At 40.8% G+C, this 19,849-nt stretch overlaps 1 protein-coding gene across 1 annotated transcript in view; it reads left to right on the top strand.

The window, feature by feature from the left end:
- The window catches only part of DDX10 (DEAD-box helicase 10), a 316,478-nt gene that overhangs the window by 282,441 nt on the left and 14,188 nt on the right, over positions 1-19,849 (top strand). Inside the window, exon 17 of the mRNA XM_042855078.2 lies at positions 13,623-13,756. Coding sequence (XP_042711012.2) covers positions 13,623-13,756 — 134 coding nt within the window. The remainder of the gene's footprint in view (positions 1-13,622; positions 13,757-19,849) is intronic.

Genomic DNA, 19,849 nt, shown 5'->3' with positions numbered 1-19,849 from the left:
TTTATTAAAAAATTACCGGGGGCTTTAAATACACTAAATGTGAAAATTAATAAGGAAATATAGTCCCCTGTGTTATTTGTTTGGATATTCTACACACTTCCAGCTTTCTGTAAGCCCCATATTTTTTTATCAATAATACATTGCTGCATTGCGGTAGTTGTCAGGGAGAAACTGAAGTTTTGGTATGGGTGATGAAGGAGATTTTGGTACATGGGAGGCAGTATGGGATTGTAAGGTAAACACATTAACTGGATATTTCTTCTCAAATGATCAAAAATGAGTAAGTAGTTGACATTTTATATTGTGATCTGCAAGTTTTAGAATGAGCTGCTTATTGAGACAATGGGGCAGTCCACATCTGAGTTGTCAGCCTCAGGAAGCCATCACTATATCTTTTTACACTCAGTTCATATTTTTAAAGCTCTCTTTGTAAACATGAGGACTGAGAAGTTTGTTTTAAAGCTGAGAATCTGGAATGCAGTTCTGTTGTGAGGAGTTGGGTGTGGGTTCGACTCTGTCGAATGACTGAGTCCATGCAGCCCTGAATATAATACATAATATGGAATGCTGTGTCCCAGCTGTTAGGTTGTTGGAAATATTTTTGATTTATGAACGCCGTATTCACTCTGAGTGGGGAAATTTGTTCTTGTTCTGATATATAGACACAAGGCATGTTGTGGATCTATGCCGCAGCATAGTATCAGTTATTAGTGATGATACAAACTTTTGACACTCATGCCTTCAGCAGTTCACTGAGATAATAGAGGCACTTGGGGAGCACAATAAAACCTGTGACTTTATTCACAGTATTGGATGAGTGTCAACTTGGCATTCTCTTTTCCAGTGTTTATTAAGAACATAAGAATGGCCATACTGGGTCAGACCAAAGGTCCATCCAGCCCAGTATCCTGTCTGCCGTCGGTGGCCAATGCCAGGTGCCCCAGAGGGAGTAAACCTAAGATCAAGTGATCTCTCTCCTGCCATCCATCTCCACACTCTGACAAACAGAGGCTAGTGTCACCATTCCTTACCCATCCTGGCTAATAGCCATTAATGGACTTAACCTCCATGAATTTATCTAGTTCTCTTTTAAACCCTGTTATAGTCCTAGCCTTCACAACCTTCTCAGGCAAGGAGCTCCACAGGTTGACTGTGCGCTGTGTGAAGAAGAACTTCCTTTTATTTGTTTTAAACTTCATTTGGTGGCCCCTAGTTCTTATGGGAACAAGTAAATAACTTTTCCTTATTCACTTTCTCCACATCATTCATGATTTTATATACCTCTAGCATATCCCCCCTTAGTCTCCTCTTTTCCAAGCTGAAACTTCCTAGCCTCTTTAATCTCTCCTCATATGGGACTCATTCCAAACCCCTAATCATTTTTAGTTGCCCGTCTCTGAACCTTTTCTAATGCCAGTATATCTTTTTTGAGATGAGGAGACCACATTTGTACACAGTATTCAAGATGTGGACGTACCATCGATTTATATAAGGGCAATAAAATATTCTCCGTCTTATTCTCTATCCCTTTTTTAATGATTCCTAACATCCTGTTTGCTTTTTTGACTGCCGCTGCACACTGCGTGGACGTCTTCAGAGAACTATCCACGATGACTCCAAGATCTCTTTCCTGATTAGTTGTAGCTAAATTAGCCCCCATCATATTGTATGTATAGTTGGGGTTATTTTTTCCAATTTGCATTACTTTACATTTATCCACATTAAATTTCATTTGCCATTTTGTTGCTCAATCACTTAGTTTTGTGCGATCTTTTTGAAGTTCGTCACAGTCTGCTTTAGTCTTAACTATCTTGAGCAGTTTAGTATCATCTTCAAACTTTGCCACCTCACTGTTTAGCCCTTTCTCCAGATCATTTATGAATAAGTTGAATAGGATTGGTCCTAGGACTGACCCTTGGGGAACACCACTAGTTACCCCTCTCCATTCTGAAAATTTACCATTTATTCCTACCCTTTGTTCCCTGTCTTTTAACCAGTTCTCAGTCCATGAAAGGATCTTCCCTCTTATCTCATGACAACTTAATTTACGTAAGAGCCTTTGGTGAGCGACCTTGTCAAAGGCTTTCTGGAAATCTAAGTACACTATGTCCACTGGATACCCCTTGTCCACATGTTTGTTGACCCCTTCAAAGAACTCTTATAGATTAGTAAGACATAATTTCCCTTTACAGAAACCATGTTGACTTTTGCCCCACAATTTATGTTCTTCTATGTGTCTGACCATTTTATTCTTTACTATTGTTTCAACTAATTTGCCCGGTACTGACGTTAGACTTACCGGTCTGTAATTGCCAGGATCACCTCTAGAGCCCTTTTTAAATATTGGCGTTACATTAGCTATCTTCCAGTCATTGGGTTAATTACTAATTGGGTTAATTATTAATGCACAAGCAAACATTATTTCTAGGGGACTGCATAATTCAGGAAATCAGTAGCAGATTACCAAGCCTTTTGTCTTTAGATCACTGAATCAAATTGGGTCCAGGTCAATAACTACCAAAAGTCGTTACCATTCCTGCTCCTATGTGAAATCAGCTTGTGGTCTTGTAGTTCCAAATGGAGAGTTTTATGATACAAAAATCATAATCCACACTGGCACCCTCATTTCAAAAAGGTTGGAACCTGACAACTTTAAAATCCAGTTTGATGGATTTTTTTTAATAATTGGAATAAATATTTACCCACCTCCCTTCCTGCTTCCATGGAAGTTTTTGTCTGCCCATTCTGAAAGCGATTGAGGGAGGGGATATGAAAAATCATGTGTCTGTCTGGGATACCTGTACTTTTTCCAGGCAATTAATTCAGGATAACATTTCATTTGTGAAGCAACTGAAAGTTAAAAGTATAGTAATTGAATATGCAATGTTAACCGTCTCAAGCATACTTAATTGCTCTTTGGTGGTTTTACCAAAATGTAATTTTCTAGTTCAGAAAAGCCTTATTTCCCTACTTTCATGAAGGATAGGTACCAAAGGTAATCAATCACACAATGCATTGCATCCTGTTATTGAAGAGTATGATACATTATTTATACAGTCTAAGGATTTTTTAGATGTTGCTGTAATAAACAAACGAGTGAGCAACTGGGAAACAGCATGGTTAGTTGAAAATTCAGATTTCATAGATGACACTATGATTTGTAGAGATGGCCACAGTACCTACAGTATGGTTTTTGTCTGATTTGTTGCAAATTTAAAGGAGAAAATGCAGACTCCATAATTAAAATCAATTACATTAATTACACATTCCGACCAGGTCAAGGATCTCTACTGTAACATTTATATACCATTTGTATTTGAAATAATGAAAACTGATTCCTTATTCCATGATTGGAAATGTATTTGGAATTATTTTGGCAGTAATCGAATAGTGACATATGGAAAACTAGGGTTTGACATCCTTAATCAGTCATCCTGATATGAACAGAAAAGGTCCTTTACATAAAAAATTATTATGCTTTTGACACAAAAATGCCTGAGCTTTGATTTTTATTGCCATCCTAAGTTTCGAAACACTTTGGTCTTATGCCACACAAGCTGATAAGAGCTTTCCTGATCCAGTTAAGAAAGTACCACATTTATAGAACATATCCCCCTCCCCACCTCTAATCCCAGTGCCCCGTGTCTCAGACTTTCCTTTACTTCCAGTCCATCAATGTTCATGTGTTTTTGTCTGCTCTCAGCCCTCTCTTCTCTGTCCTCTCTTCCATTAATATGGTGGTTGATTCTGTCCATGTTTCACTCTCCTTCATCCTTGACTCTTTTGCCCCTCTCTCCCACAACAAGGGCCATCCTGTCAACTCTCATCTCCCCAACATCCGCTTCCCCAACTCTTGCTTTCGCACTCTGGAAAATCCCTGGCAGAAATCCCATGACCAGGCTGATGTCCTCCACTACAGAATCATTCTCTCTTCTTTCAGTTCCGCCATCTTCCTAGCTAAATAACTTTTTCTCCAACTTAATTGAATCTCATTTTTGTAATCTCAACTGCATTTTTACCACCTTTGACTCTCTCCTCAAACCCTCCTCTCCTTCTGCCTCCACTTCTCAGCACAGGATCTTGCCAATTTCTTCCAAGAGAAAATTGACAAAATATTATGTGATCTTCCCTCCCCCCTTCCTCTCCTAAAACTTGATCCTCCTCCCACATCACAGATGCAGAAGTTTTTCATCTGCTCTCCTCCTCTAACCTCTCCACTTGCCCCAGTTACCCCATCTCATTCCAGGCCCTCCTTCACTCCCATCTCATCCCCTCCCCTCCCTTACTCTTCTCCTTAACTTCTCACTCTGCTTTGGTTCTTATACAAGCATGCTTTAGTACTCCAATCTTAAAAAAACCTTCCTTTTTCCCACCTACCACCCCATCTCTCTTCTCCCCTTTTTTCTCTAAGCTCATTGAACACACTGTTTACAATCACTGTCTGGAGTTCCTCTCCTCTAATTCCATCCTAGAACCTCTTCAATCTGGCTTCCACCCCTTGTACTCAAGAAAACTGCTCTCACCAAAGTCTCTAATGACCTCTTCCCAGCCAAAGCTCATAATCAGTATTCCATCCTCAGTCTCACGGTCCTGTCAACCACCTTCGACACAGTCAACTCTGCTCTTCTTGAAATATTGTCCTCTCTTGGCTTCCATGACTTCATCCTCTGCTGGCTCCCTTTATACCTCTCCAATTGCTCCTTCAGGGTACCCTTTGGAGGATCCTTCTTGTTCCCCTCCAGTATTCTGAGAGGGCTCTACAGGGCTCAGTTCTTGGTCCCCTTGTCTTCTCCCTCTACCCCTTATCTCTGGGTAATCTCATCTGGAAACACAAATACAACTGCCATTTGTATGCTGACGTGTCACAGATCTGCTCTACTCTAGACCTGCCTGCTTCTGAAATCTCAGCCTGCCTCATGACATCTCTTGTGACTGTGTAGTCATCAGCTCAAACTCAACGGGATTAAAACAGAGCTCTTTAAGATGCACAGTCACACACGCCCTTCCTTTTCCTGATCACAGTGGACAACACCACCATCCTTCCTGTCACTCTGGTCCATGACCTGGGCATCATCTTCAACTTGGAACTCCTTCTAGGTCCTCACAATATCTAAGTCTTGCAGAGTCTTTCTGTATAACATCTAAGATAAGCCTTCCCTATCCTTCCACGCATCTAAAACTCTTGTACAGGCTCTCATCATCTTATGTCTTGATTGCTGCAAAATCCTTTCTGGTCTTAACAAACACAGTCTTGTCCCACCTGTTGTCACTCAGAATGCAGCTGAAAAGATCATTTTCTTAGCCTGTCACTTCGACCATATCACCCCTCTTTGTCTCCCTTTTCTCTAATGCATCAAAAATAAGCTTCTTGTCTTCATTTTCAAGGTGCTTTATGACCTATCCTTGCCCTACCTATTCTCTCTCATTTGCTGCTCAGAGGTTGGCTTCCACCTCTGATCACCAGTGATGTCAGCTTCCTTTGCTCACTTGTTAAATTTTCAAACAAGCATCTTCGTGCTTTCTGCCATGCTGCCCCATATCCTTGTCAGGAACTCCTCGAAAGCATCAGCAAAGCTACTTCATTATCCACCTTAAAACTCCTATCAGGCTGACCAATATTCTCATTGTTTCCTTGTACTTCCCCATTAGTCTCTCTCTGTCCATCTGTTCTCTCTTTTCTTAAGCTTAAATTATAAGCATTTTGGGTCAGGGACCCATCTCTTTGTTCTGTGTTGGTACAGCACCAGCACAGTGGGGTCCTGGTCCATGACTGTGGTTCCTTGGTGCTGCAGTAATACAAATAATAATAATAATTCTGCCAACATGCACACAAGCAACTTCATCTACATGAGTGTTCCCATTAAAGTCAGTAGCCCTGCTTACTCATGTGTACAGGTTTGCAGGATTGAGACTTAAGAGCATATTGCAACTGTTGAGTGGGTTCTGAGTAAAACTAGGCAGACTGTTTCTCGCTATCACAGCAAACGCCAGCACAAGAACTAGAGAAGCACAAGAAGCAATTCTTCTTAATTTGGCGTTTTTCTGTTATTTTCACATATGTTCTACCTACAGTATTTCAACTAAATTTCACAGTGGGAAATTAATGGAATTCATATTCTTGTTTCCTGTAAATATCCCATTCTAACACACAGGCCTAATATTTAGAGTACATGTGTTTCATGACATAACCAGTGCTGAGGAAAATCTCAACATTATGGGCAAGACATTTTTCACTGCATTCAACAGATACCAAATCCTCTTCTGTTTTTAATGTGTTGATGTCTTATCAGTTGTACCAAGAACAAAATAAGACCAGAAATTACTCTGTTCCCAGAATCTCATAATTTTCAAATTGTTTCCAGTCTGATTTCTTTTTCTGTGTTCCATAGTCTTTAATCTATTGCTTTAGGATAGGCAAGTTTTGACTTTGGAGAAATTCACCTAGTTAATAAACAAGGATTACTCTCCCTCTTCACCCTCACTCTACAGCATATAGCCATATCTATGTCTTTGAGTATTGTAACAAGAAAAAATGTCACATAATGTAAAAAAGTCATTCAAAAGTTCCACAAAGTTATACAAAGAAAACTCTTTGTGTCTAGAATGTCCCAGTGAGCATATGCTGAGTTCCCTGAAGAAGACTGATGTGTTGAAATGTTTAAACACAGAGACTACTTTTGAGAATTACTTTCTGTACGTGGGCTGACAGCCGTGACTGCTGTGAACCTGAAAGTGAAAAGAGAGAGGGGCAGAGGACTAGAAAGACACATTTTAAGGAATATATATGAAGAATATAAATAAAAAATGTTTAGGTTTTTTAAATAGCCTTTTAGATATTCAGAGGGAGAGGAGAGATTCTTCCTTGTCCATATGTATACCTATCTCTGGCTGCCTTACACCCATTTCTTATGAAATACAGTAAACGAGGCTTTTCTTTTGTGGCTTAGGTCTTTGTTGTTATGAGCAACATATAACTCCAGACAACCTAGCATCAGAATGATTTCAGGTTAGAATTGTTTGGACTCCATCTCATTGCTGAAGATTGATTAAAATATAGTTATTGACAGATGTAAATGCAAATACAATTGGGAGAAATCTATGGGTGAGATTTTCCAAAAGCTGTCTTCATTGTCGGTCTAACTCTGCTTTCACTGAAGTTGATGGGAGATTTGCCATTGACCTCAGTGGGAGCAGAGTTAGGCCAGTGCTGTGAGCACTTTGGGAAATCAATCCCTCCCTAAACGTGTGTGCTATTTTTTTTTTCTTTTGAGGTCTGTCCATTCTCCCTAGGTGCCTTCGACAAAACTTACAAACACACACAAAAAACCTCTCTATAATAACTAAACTTCAGCAGTTTCATTCTATGCAACCACTACCCAGAAAACCAGGGAATTAAAAATTTAAACCATCCTCTGTCTCCAGTAACCAAATGATCCTGGTAATTCTCTCCTTTTTCAAATTCTTGTTGTGGAGGAGATAAACTTTTGCACTAGAATCTTTGAAACACTGTAGACTGTATTAAACTAATTGTTTCAAACCAAGCTGCCCTGACTCTTCAGGCTCTTATAGAACGCAAGTATATAGCACTTGTGTAATTCTATTGATTCGTTCTGAGAGGTGTTTGTACATGAAAGCTTGCTACAAATGGGATTTAATATATCAAAATTTATATATACATAATCTATATATACACATTGTCGTGGGTCGGGCCTGCAGTCGGGCCGGCGCATTCCCAGCCGGGGCTGGGCGGCCTAGCAGTCAGGGTCAATTACTGCCCCCAGGCTTGGGGCTGGGCGGCTTAGTGGCCAGAGTCAATCACTGTCAGGATGGGCTACCACCTCAGGGCTGGCGGCGGCCAGGATAGGGGGAGCCGGGTCCTCTCTCTCCACCGGGTCCCAACCCAGGGTCCTGTTGGTGGTAGGATTGCCTGCCACCAGCTCAGCGGGGATCTGGCCAAAACACTCCGAGCTAGCATCCAGTTGTCCAACCAACTCCCTGCAAAGACTTCGTGGGTTACTTCCTAACCGCTTCTCCACATCTCATGGCTTCCTAGTTCCCTTGGTTCCTTCTCCCTCAGTCGCATCCAGCGCCTGGGGGTTGAGGGTTGCTGTCAGCTGGCTGGCTTCTGCGTTGGGAAGCACCTGCGGCCCTTCAGCAGGAGCCGACGGCACACCTCCTTCCCCTATGGTGGTCCACCCAGACTGAGCCAGGCTGCTCCCTTTTATACTGGTGTTGCACTTTGAGCATGCACATTACAGCCATGGGGGCGTGGCTTCCTCAGGGTTAACCCTCACAGTCCCAGTGAGGGCCATGCACGCCCCGTGTGTCTGTCTGTCTCTCTCTCTCTCTCTCTCTCTCTCACACACACACACACACACACACACACACACACACACAACTAACAAGGTAAATTAAGTGCTTCCTGGAGATATAATCAGTAGATATAAAGGTATATTTGCTACTGAGATAGATTGAAGAGTGAGCAACCTATTTAATTCTGAAAAGTAGAAACTGAAATATAGTACTTCTTACAACTTCTGTATGTTCTGTAGTTCTGAAATATGCCCATGACAGGAGTAGTTGTCAACATAAATTCATTTGTCTCTGTTGCATGGTAAAAGGGTAAACGGGAGTATAGGTAATAGTGTTACATCAGCAGTGCAATAACCAGGCTTGACACAAAGATATGGTACAGAATGCTGCAATAAATATGGAAATGCTGAAATAATTCTCTTCAGTGTTTACATGAGACCACTCGGAAAGATAATGAGAGAACATGGGCTCCTCTGCCAACAGTATGCTAATGACATTCAACTACATGTTTAAGCATATTTAAGGTGTTTGCATAGAATTAGGCACTTGCATCAGGTAATCTACTACCATATAATTTATAGTTAGTATTAAAATCACAAACATTCCTCATCAGTTACTACCAGAGGCCAAGCACATCATTAATGAATGCTAAAGGTGACAGATCTCAAGACGTATTCAGTGTTTTAATATAGTCAGATGAATATTTCATGAGAATAACTGTTAGCAAACTCAGATCAAGAATTCTTAAACAAAACACAATACTTTTGTATTCAGTTTCCTTAGTCAAACAGAAAAACTGAACCATTATGCATTATATAAATTACTATAGATAGAATTGACAATACAGAAATAATTTCCCCTCCAGGAATCCGTAAATGGCTTAAGTGTTTGTACATACAAATTGCAAGTCAAGATAATTTAATGTAATCAGATAAGAACTAAAGTTAATTCATAAAACATTTTCTATGTGTACATACATTTTCATGGTATGTTTTCTGCCCTCCCTTTTTATCTCACTTTATTCAAAATGCTTTAGCTAGTATATAACAGAGGACAAAGGTTGTCCTATTCAAGTAAACATTTGACTTTGAGCTTATTTGTCGGATATGGTGGTGAAGTGCCATTCAATGAACATCATTTCTTTAATAGATTTTCAGCCTCTGTGTATCTTCTGGAACAGGGCTATCAAACTCCTGACCTGGATGTGAACGCTAGCCTGCTTGTGGTATTTATCTAACCCCGTCACACGTTTGCATTCTCCAGGGCACAGGCTTTTGATTACAAAAATAATGTAGTTGCTAGTCCACATGTTTACAAAGATACCCTCTTAAAGTGAGCTGGTATCATTCTGTCTTAGCCTACCTCAACAGCTCTAGAAGATGTGACCTATACCATTCATCCAGCGGCACATTAATTCTGAAGTTTAATGATGACATTGTAGGAGTAAGATTTTCAAATAACTTAAGTTTTCAATCCTGCAACTAATTTATGCATATATGTAAATAATTGCAATGCAAATTGGTAACTGTATTTGCAAATAGCCAAATGAACAAAGGGTAGAAAGCGTATTGGTGACTTAAGGGAACTATTCACATGTTTAAACGTGCTTAAATGCTTTACAAGATCGGACCTACATTTATAGGGCCTGAGTCAGCAAAGGTGCATGTGATGACTAGGTTTGTTCGAAGATCAGTCCCATTTAACTCAATGGGACTGTGCATAAGTGTTTGCAGAGCCAGGGGCATATTCTGTCCTTAAGTTTTTGTGCAAATAATTCTCTCTGACATCAGTGGAAGTTCCCTGGGGTTGACGGTAGCTTGCTCTTTTATCTAAATTAGTAGACCCAGTCCATGGGCCGGAGTTAAATATGATAATTTGTTCCCCCTTGGCAGAATGAGTTTAGCAACGCAGGGTCTGTTAGGTGCTATTTCCCTCAATAGTCTAGACCTCTAACTTTTCCTTCTTTCTGTGACAAAACTTTATTCTCATTTGTGCTAATGGAACCTTGAAAGTTACTTTGTGCTTTTTAAATTAGAGCTGGTGAAAATATCCATCTGTTCTGAACGTAATCCATTTTCTGATTAGTTTAGAAGGAACCACTCTTAATTCTGTGAATGTATCTCTTTATTTGTAAGTATTTGCTGAATACTTGTATGTATTAGCTGAATTTACTTTGACACATGTTCATTCTATGGGTTGCTTGACTTGTTTGCTTCAACTGCTCAGTATTTGTTACTCACAGTGGATTATGTGAAAATTCAGTCACATAGTTTCTGCTTCCTGACTATATGACTGAAACTTATGAAGCAGGAGTGAAAAATGAGCTTTTAATTAATCTGTGGAAGATGTATAATAATATAAGCATTTAATAATATTTTAATAAATATACAACAAGTGATACTCTTAATATCAAATACTACTTTATGAATTCTGATTAAACAAATATGGCATTTTTGTCATTTATTTTTTTAGTTGTAATTCAGTTTGAATATTATCTTGAGTAGTTCTTTGCAAGTTTCAGTCTACAAAATGAATCTGTAATGAGAACATAAAGCACGAACTTAGATCTACATACCATGCATGTGTCTCCCTTATGTTTGTGTGTACACAGATAATGAGAGAATACGTGATAGCAAGATGTGATATCAATGTTTTATTGCATAAAATTAGAATATCTACGTGACATGAGTGAGTGAGTTATACAGTTCATCACAAATGAGTGCCAATAAAACCTTTAGAACACACTGTTCTGTGATACACTTACACATATGCATTTATTACAAAACCTTTTATTCCATGCCACAACTGACCACCTGTGTTATACAGGAGTGGATCACACTGGTCTTTCTGGCGTTGGAACCTATGAACTAAGATCACTGTTTGTCTTAGTTTATTTCAAGTATAATTTTCTTAGTGAATATGAGATCCAGCAGTTGTATCCAAGAACAGATAGAATGGGAGGGGATGTTTTTAAAAAAACGTAAATGTGCTGTAATCTAATCTAGAATACCTTTTAGACATGGAAACTCATCAAAAACGTAACCTCCAAACTATCTTTTTGTTGTAGTACTATTAAGTTTATGTTTAACCGAAAGGAGTGGCGGATTACCACTGGGCCAACGGGGCCCGTGCCCAGGGGCCCTGGCCAATTGGGGGGCCTGGGAAAAATGGATGCCCGGGCCCCAACCTGCTCCATCCACCCAGCGCGCCTGCCAGGGAGTGGGGTTGGGACACGGGGGCTTGCCCAGAAGCGCCGGGAGGGCGGGCTTGGGTAAGCCTCCACGCCCCGATCCCATTTCCATGGCAGGAGCGCGACGGTGGGAACTGCGGGCAGAAGCGGTGGGGAGGGGCCCCCAGTTGTTCTGACACAGGTTCCACAAAATCCGCCTCTGACCGAAAGACTCTAAAATACTATAGCAACTGATGAGCTAAAGAACAGTAATTTTGTGAGATGACTATTGTTTAATTCCCAAAACACCTTCCATACGTTTTTATTTTTGTAATTTTGCTGTGAAGTAGCATCTGAGATTCATGGCAATCATATATACTGTTCAGTTGGTTATTTTTCCTTAGGTAGTTTGCAGTGCTGCTGAGGGCTTGTCTACGCTTGAAACACTACAGCGGCATAGTGGCAACACTGCAGCTGCGCCTTTATAGTGCTTCAGGGGAGATACTACTTACGTTGATAGGAGGAGTTCCTCCACTGGCGTAGGTAATTCTTCCATCGACATAGCACTCTCTTGCACTGATGGTAGCTTAATTGTGTCGCTCCAGGGTGTGGATTTTTCACATCCCTGAGTGACATAGCTGGGTCAACCTAACTTTTTAGTGTTGACCCGGCCTGGGCCTCACATTGCGTTTATTGGTTTATATACACCACATACAGTTTAGTGGTTTATATACACCAACCATACAGTTTCCCTTATTGGTATTTTGAACTACTCCAGAACACAATGCACTAATGTTGAGCATGCTGCTTCTAACAGAAAACCTGCTTTTTCATTTCCGCTTGCTCACTCTCCATGACCTTTTCAGTACACTGTGGGAGCTTCATTGTGGGGAATATTAAGGGGATTCCTGCAGTGGTGACTAATTCACACTCTCCTTGCTATTTCCTTGCTGTCTTTGTGCATCCAAAGATCTTCAAGAAAACTTTTCTGGGAAAAGCACAAAGGGATTTTTGCTCTGGTGAGGGGTGCACATACCTAATACAGTGATTGGAGATGGATGAAAAGAGGAAAATAGAAATAAAAGGATCATTAAATGTCAAGCATGTACATTTTTATGATCAATTACTGTAAAGTCAAAGGCAATTTAAAAAAGAATATTATTGTGGGAATTCTTGTCATACAAGTGCTATTTAGGTGCATAAAGAAAATATGGCAATGTCTTTGTTTATCTATACTTGTATTTCATGTTTTCTTTTCAGTATAAGAATGAATGAATCCAGGATTCATATTGCTTAAAATTACCTAGAGGTGTCTACAAGCTCTGGTTGGTTTGATTTGCATGCATGTAGAGCCCCATCTTCCCATGCCTGTAAGCAGATAGACTAGTAAAATTTATGATGGCAGTAGGTCCGAGTATATTCCCCAAGACCCTTGGATGGACTCAACACTTCTAAGGAACCCATCAGACTCCGCCAAATTTTCCCAGACTCTGCAGAGGACTCTGAGAGGTGTTGAGTATGTGCAAGGGGAGGATGTGGACTTAGTGTGGGCAGGGAGAGGAGAGGGTAGGGTAGGAGAACACTTCTCATCCACTGTGGCTATCAGAACTCCCTTGAAAAGTTAATGAATCCTTAAGTTGTATTCACTCTTTGGCATGTCATGGCTTATAGCTGCAAGGAAACCTGACTGAGTTTTAAATCAGTCTGTTTCGTAAAACACATGCTACAAAACCGATTAAGCTGTGCACATCCCCATGTCTTTTTACACTCTCTCAGAAATACATTCAGTAGTTTTAAAACTCTCGTCACACATCTGCTCTCAGATGGGTGTTTTTAAGTTGCTGCCAAAACCTTTTCTGGATTTGGTAGATTTAAACAATTGTTTGAAAATGCAACATTTGAACATAAATTCTCTGGTTTTATTTTTGAATATCTTCTTTGTTCAACATTGATCCTTACTAGCAGTGAGAGAACACCACTGATGGAGAATGAAAGGAATCAGTTCTACCTGACTGCAAGGGCAGTAGTCTTGATGCATGAATTTGAAGGTGGTGGTGTTTCCTTAGAGCACTTTTAGTACTGGGAGAGCTGAAAATCTGGAGTTGTCTGTTTGAGTCTGTAACTCTTCATTCTCCTTCAGGTTGAAGAGGAAGCTGAGGCCTTTCTGGATTATAGTGGAAGTGAAGAGGAATTTGACCCAAGCACCCTTCCAGATCCTGATAAATACAGAGTTTCTGATCAAGAGGCTAATCTGGATATTCAAGACAGCTATGGGTATGTTTTCTAACCTGAAGCACATTTTTTTCCATTTTCTCTTCTCTTCCCAGAAAAAAAGATGCACTCTAATATCTTTGCATCTGTAAAATGCCTTAGCTCAGCTTTCATCAAAAGAAATACAGCAGAGGTGCTGTATATATTTCTTGTTTTGCCATAGGTCATTTCTCACATGCATCTGGAGATGTTTCTACTTTTGAATGCTGCTTTGTTTAGATGTTGCAACAAGAACATATTTTAAAGGGTTTTTTAATGCTCCCAAGACTTCCCCTTTTAGTTTTTTGGCTGAGCAGGTGCTGAACACAAATGAGCTCTTATGAGTTTAGCCTAAGCAACCTCATTTATTTTGCCATGTTAGATTTAGGATTCTGAGTCAGTGTCAAAGTGATCTCAATGAGAATATTCAAACAAAAAAAATGTTTGACTAATTCCCTGGAGTTCATTGTGAAGTGCAGAAATAAATTTCTGTACCGTCACATCACAAATTTTATTTGAAAAGAAAACGAAGTCATATTAAAGTCATATAGTATATTGGGAATATATTTAATTAAATGTGTTTAAGATGAAGCATGTGAGGAACAGAGAGATTCACTGTCATTTGGAATAGTTAGCAATACAAATTAAGTTGAATCTGACCAGAAACATGTGCTATGGAATTAACTCTGGGTTAAAAAATATAGTAAATTCAAAATAGTTCCCTGAAGTATTTTTAAAATATACTTTTTATTCCAAGTGTGTTATGTTAGCGTACTGCATTTCTTCAATACACATATTGTAGGATTGCCAAAAGATCCTGACTGAAATCCTGGGCCCATTTAATTCATTGTGGGTTTTACCATTGCCTTCAGCGGGGTCAGGATTTCATGCCCTGTGTTTCTTTGGTAAACAGAGGAGGCCCTTTGTTATAGGCTCTGATACATCCTGAAATCATGACAGTGGCAATTGGTGCATTAGACTGGAAGGTAGATGTTTATTTTGCCCCCTTTGACTCAACAGGAACTTGTAGTTGTCAGTTGTATAAGTATCTTTTGCCTTCAGGTCTCAAATCAGTTAAAATTACCTAGGGCTAGATTGTTGCTAATCCTAATGTGGCTTCAAGGTAGGGAGAGAAGAGAGGTAGTGGTTAGGGCTACCCAGATCTTGACTCTGGATTACTACAAACAAGCCGGTAGCATGACTTTCCCTACCAATATGCTGGCCTATAGAACTGGCCAGGCATGAGTGGGAGGGAAAGGAAGCTTGCATCCTTTTCTGAGATGCAGTAAATTACTTCTTCCCATTGACTCTGAATCAGTTTCTTCCTGGTTTTACCCTCTGGCCTGATGCAGCAACTTGCCACCTCCTACTCAGGGCTGAGTGTGGAGACTCAATCTAGCCTTCTGAGAATTAGCAGAAAATGTAAAAGGAGACCCACAAAAAATAACTAACTATTTAAATAAATTCCTCTAGTACAGGGGTGGGCAAACTACGGCCCGCCAGTCGTTTTAATCTGGTCCTCGAGCTTCTGCTGGGGAGCGGGGTCTGGAGCTTGCCCCATTCCAGCGCTCCAGCGAGGGAGCAGGGTCGGGGGCCACTCCACGCGGCTCCCGGAAGCAGCGGCATGGTCTCTCTCCAGTTCCTACGCATAGGGGCAGCCAAGGGGCTCCGCTCTGCACGCTGCCCCTGCCACAATCGCCACCCCCACAACTCCCATTGGCCGGGAACTGCAGCCAATGGGAGCTGCAGGGGCGGTGCCTGTGGATGGAGCAGCGTGCAGAGCTGCCTGGCCATGCCTGTGTGTAGGAGGCGGAGGGGGACCTTGCCGCTGCTTCCAGGAGCAACTTGAGGTAAACGCCGCCTGGAGCCTGCACCCCTGAGCCTCTCCCCGCACCCCACCCCCCTTTCTGCACCCGTGATCCTCCTCACGCCCTCTAAGCCCCTCGGTTCCAACCCGGAGCATCCTCCTGTTCCCCAAACCTCTCATCGCCAGCCCCACCCCAGAGCCCTCACCCCTGCACTCCCAGCCCAGAGCCCTCTCCCGCACCCTGAACTCCTCATTTCTGGCCCCACCCCAAAGCCCGCACCCCCAACCGGAGCCCGCACCCCAACCCCACTTTTGTGAGCATTCATGGCCTGCCATACAATTTCTATTCCCAGATGTGGCCCTCGGGCCAAAATGTTTGCCCACCCCTGCTCTAGTATGTGCTGAGCTTCCGTGATAGCTTGGGTCAGCCCATGGTGGGTATAGGGGAGTGATTTTATACTAATAATAGTCTGTCTCCTCCTCTTGACCTGTGGGGGCTCTTAGCACATATTGGAGGAGTTTTGTTAAAATGATTAGCAATCTGCCTTTAATGTATTAGTAGAGACTCAGACATCCAGCTATACTGGATGAATGCATCTACTAGAGACTCAGACATCCAGCTATACTGGATGAATGCATCTACTAGAGGTTGATTGCTTAGAGCTGAAACAGCTAAGTGTGACAAAACTCTTTTTCTTAAGCTCCTCTTAAATGTCTAGTTACCACAGGGATCTCCTAATGACCACTGATGAATGGATTGATGGTTGGTTGGTTTTTGTTTTGTTTTTTGCATACTTACTGTAGGGAAAAGGCAATAGGCTAAGGACACATTTCAACTTGGATTCATGTATGGCTTTCTTGGTTTAAGCAATATTTAGTATATGTTCAACAATTTTCTGTTGTATTTCACTAGTTAAAATTTTGCGTTACCGTTTAGATGGTAAAGGCTGACTTGGCAAAGTCTTGATCTATTGTATAAGAATATTTTTAGAGGATTTTGACACAGTCAATTTAAAAATCAGTCTTCACTCCGGAGCACAAAATGACTGTAAGCGAGATTAAAGAGAGCATTTTTCTCTGTTATTTTATGTTTTCTTTACTTTGTTTACCTGACAGCACTTCTCCCTATTCCATGTAATCAGCTAGTCCGCAGTCCTGCAAATACAGCAACTCCTCACCTACTGTTGTAGTTATGTTCCTGAAAAATGCGACTTTATGCGAAACGATATTAAGCGAATCCAATTTCCCCATAAGAATTAATGTAAATGGGGGGGTTAGGTTTCAGGGAATTTTTTTTTTTGCCAGACAAAAGACATTATATACATATACAGTATAAGTTTTAAACAATTTTAAACAAACAGTTTAATGTTGTACACAGCAATGAATGATTGTGAAGGTGGTGGAGTAAGAGGGTGGGATATTTCCCAGGAATGCCATGCTGCTAAATGATGAACTAGCACTTGGCTGAGCCCTCCAGGGTTAATACGCTGTTGTTAATATAGCCTCACACTCTACAAGGCAGCATGGACTGAGGCAGGAGGGAGGAAACACAATAGATGCAGGGCAGTAGCTGCAAACACTTCCCTGCAAAAACTGAACATGATGATGATGAACCCATGCTATCCAGCTGGAGTGCACCACTCCCTCCTCCTGACAGCACATGCACGGCTGCAAAGGTGCTGACTTTCCGAAATGCTGGGGGGTGCATGCATGAGTGAGAGAAACATGTATTGTCCCTTTAAGTACGCTGACCCCCCTTCAAGTACGTTGCCCTTTTAAACAGATCAGCCAGTTCAGACAGGAAGCAACAGCTTCCAGCAAGGTCCCTCCATTCTGTCCCCAAGCCCTGTCCACCTCCTCTGCTTTGTGGAGAGCGGGGCAGGAGCAGGGGGACATCCTGATATCAGCACCCATCTTCTCTCTCCCATCCCCCAGCAAGCAGGAAGCTCCGGGGAGCAGCTCCAAGGCAGAGGGCAGGTCAGGAGCAGCAAGGCAGTAGGGGGAGGGCCACCTGAACTGCTGCTCGGCAGCTGCCGAGCCACATTCCTTACAGGGAATTTAGGGGAGCTGATGCCGGTCCCCCTGGTTCTAATCCCCACAAGGAGGGGCTACTCTTCCAGAGAATCTTGCAAGCAGTGGACAAAGCAGGTAGCTGCCAAACGACGTTATAAGGGAGCATTGCGCAACTTTAAACAAGCATGTTCCCTAATTGATCAGCAACGTAACAACGAAACAATGTTAACCGGGATGACTTTAAGTCAGGAGTTACTGTATATAAGCTTGCAAATAGAGTTGATCCAATGGGCCAGCTCCTCAGCTGGCATAAATCAGCATAGATCCATTGGAATCAACAGCTGATGATCTGGCCCACCAAGTTCAACATGAGCACTTGTATTTAAAATTAAGCACATGGATGAGTCTTTGCTGGATTGGGGCCTTGGTCATTTGGCCTTGTGTGGTTCTTTTTACACAGCAAGATGGAAAAGAAGCTTAAAACAGGGAAACTTAATTTAAGACCACAGAAATTGAGATGGGGTCACATGACGATTAAAACTTTTTTTTTTAAATTAGCTAAATTCAAGATGGCAGTGTTCCTTTCACCAATAGGATCATAGATGATAAACTGTCCACATGGGTATAGTTTAGCCCTTTTTATTTTTGCATATTGCAGTTTTTGTTCACCCTATATAGACAGAATTGATGTGTCAATGAATGTTTCTTGAAATGTTTAGTACCTGTGGTATGTCACAAGTCCTACAAAGCAATGAATCATAAATAAAAGTTGGGCTAAAGAGGCAACCATTGGCGCTGATATGTAGAAAATAGAATCAATATATGGATGGGCTAACAAGTCCAGCATATATTTTAACATTTGGATTCTTTGTACTATGCATTAAGGTTGACAGCCGACAGCATGCCATATGTTAAACTAATTTTATCACAAGCAATTATTTTTCATTCTCAAAATGTAATGTAAATATATTCCCAAAGCTATGACTGTATAACTTTAAAATAACGTGGGGGACAACGTAGGTGAGGCAATAATCATTGGATAAAAGATATTACCTCACTCACCTTGTCGCTCTCATATCCTGGGACCAACATGGCCACAACAACACTGCAAAGAACTTTAAAATAATGTAGCATGATAAAGAGCATTTTCCATACTGGAAAAATATTTTTTTAATTGTTAACTAACTTCATTGTGTACCTAGCTGAAGTTTAAATACATAAATAAATTAAAAATGTAAATTGGTAGAGGGCCAGTTTATTTGTAGATTGTTTTAAAGTAGTGAAAATTGTTTTCTTGCTCTTTGTTATAACTTTACATTGCAAAAGATCAGTTATTTTGAAAAATGCGTTTAATCAGATTTTTGGAATCTAGTCATGCTGTAAAAGTCACATTTCAAGTAAGTTTGATTTGTTGCTGGACATTACATGCCTTTTTATGTTCCTTTCCTATCTAAGCTAATACATATTTGAAATTCTTACCAAGTAATAAAAATATGATTAGTCCAAATTATATATTTGAAAGTTTAGTAGCAAGTCAAATTTAAATTCTTACAATTATTCAATTCTTGTAACCGTGTCCCTTCCAGAGGAATTTGTACAATATAAATTCACGTGTTACTCTAGCTTTCATGTGCAAAAGCACATCATGAACTGAAAAAAGTTGCCGGTTCCTAATATTCACATATTTTTGCCATGAAAACACCACAGACCGTTAAAATTGAGGGAGTTTTAGCTTTATTTTTATTATTGCAAAGCTGACTAGCTCAGTTTTGCTAACATGAGTAAAAGGTTTTCTGTGTGAACTTGTCATGTTGTCAGTTCTGTGCCATGGGAATTATGATCTGCTGGGCTGTTTTTTGCTGTCAGTTCTGGGGTTTAAACTTTCTGTGGCTAGCAGCAGGACATTCTCAGTGGAGCAACCATGCCTCAGGAACCTGCTGTCATGGGACTCCATCAGAATCAGAATCTGGCATGCTTCAGAGCACAGTGTAAGACCCTTTTGTTAGCCAGACTTTTCATGGACTTTATAGTGAGATGGTACTAAAAGTACTTGCCAAAGGGGTTTTAAAAAGTTTGTATCCATTTTTTGCTGCTTTATGATTTTATGAATAAGGCCAGATTCTTTTTTCCTTTCACTGTAGAAATACCATGAAAGTCGTCTTGTCTTTGTGTTTACCAGACGATTAGAGAAGTGGAGTGCAAGCTTCCTCAGCTCTAACTGCAAAGGCAGGAGTGCTGAGTCTTTACAAATATAAATAAATAATATAATATTCTCCATAGTTTTCCCCAGTCATTTG

Source organism: Chrysemys picta, chromosome 1 (assembly GCF_011386835.1).
Source record: "Chrysemys picta bellii isolate R12L10 chromosome 1, ASM1138683v2, whole genome shotgun sequence".
Taxonomy (NCBI): Eukaryota; Metazoa; Chordata; order Testudines; family Emydidae; genus Chrysemys; species Chrysemys picta.
This window is presented reverse-complemented; position numbering and strand designations above follow the sequence as displayed.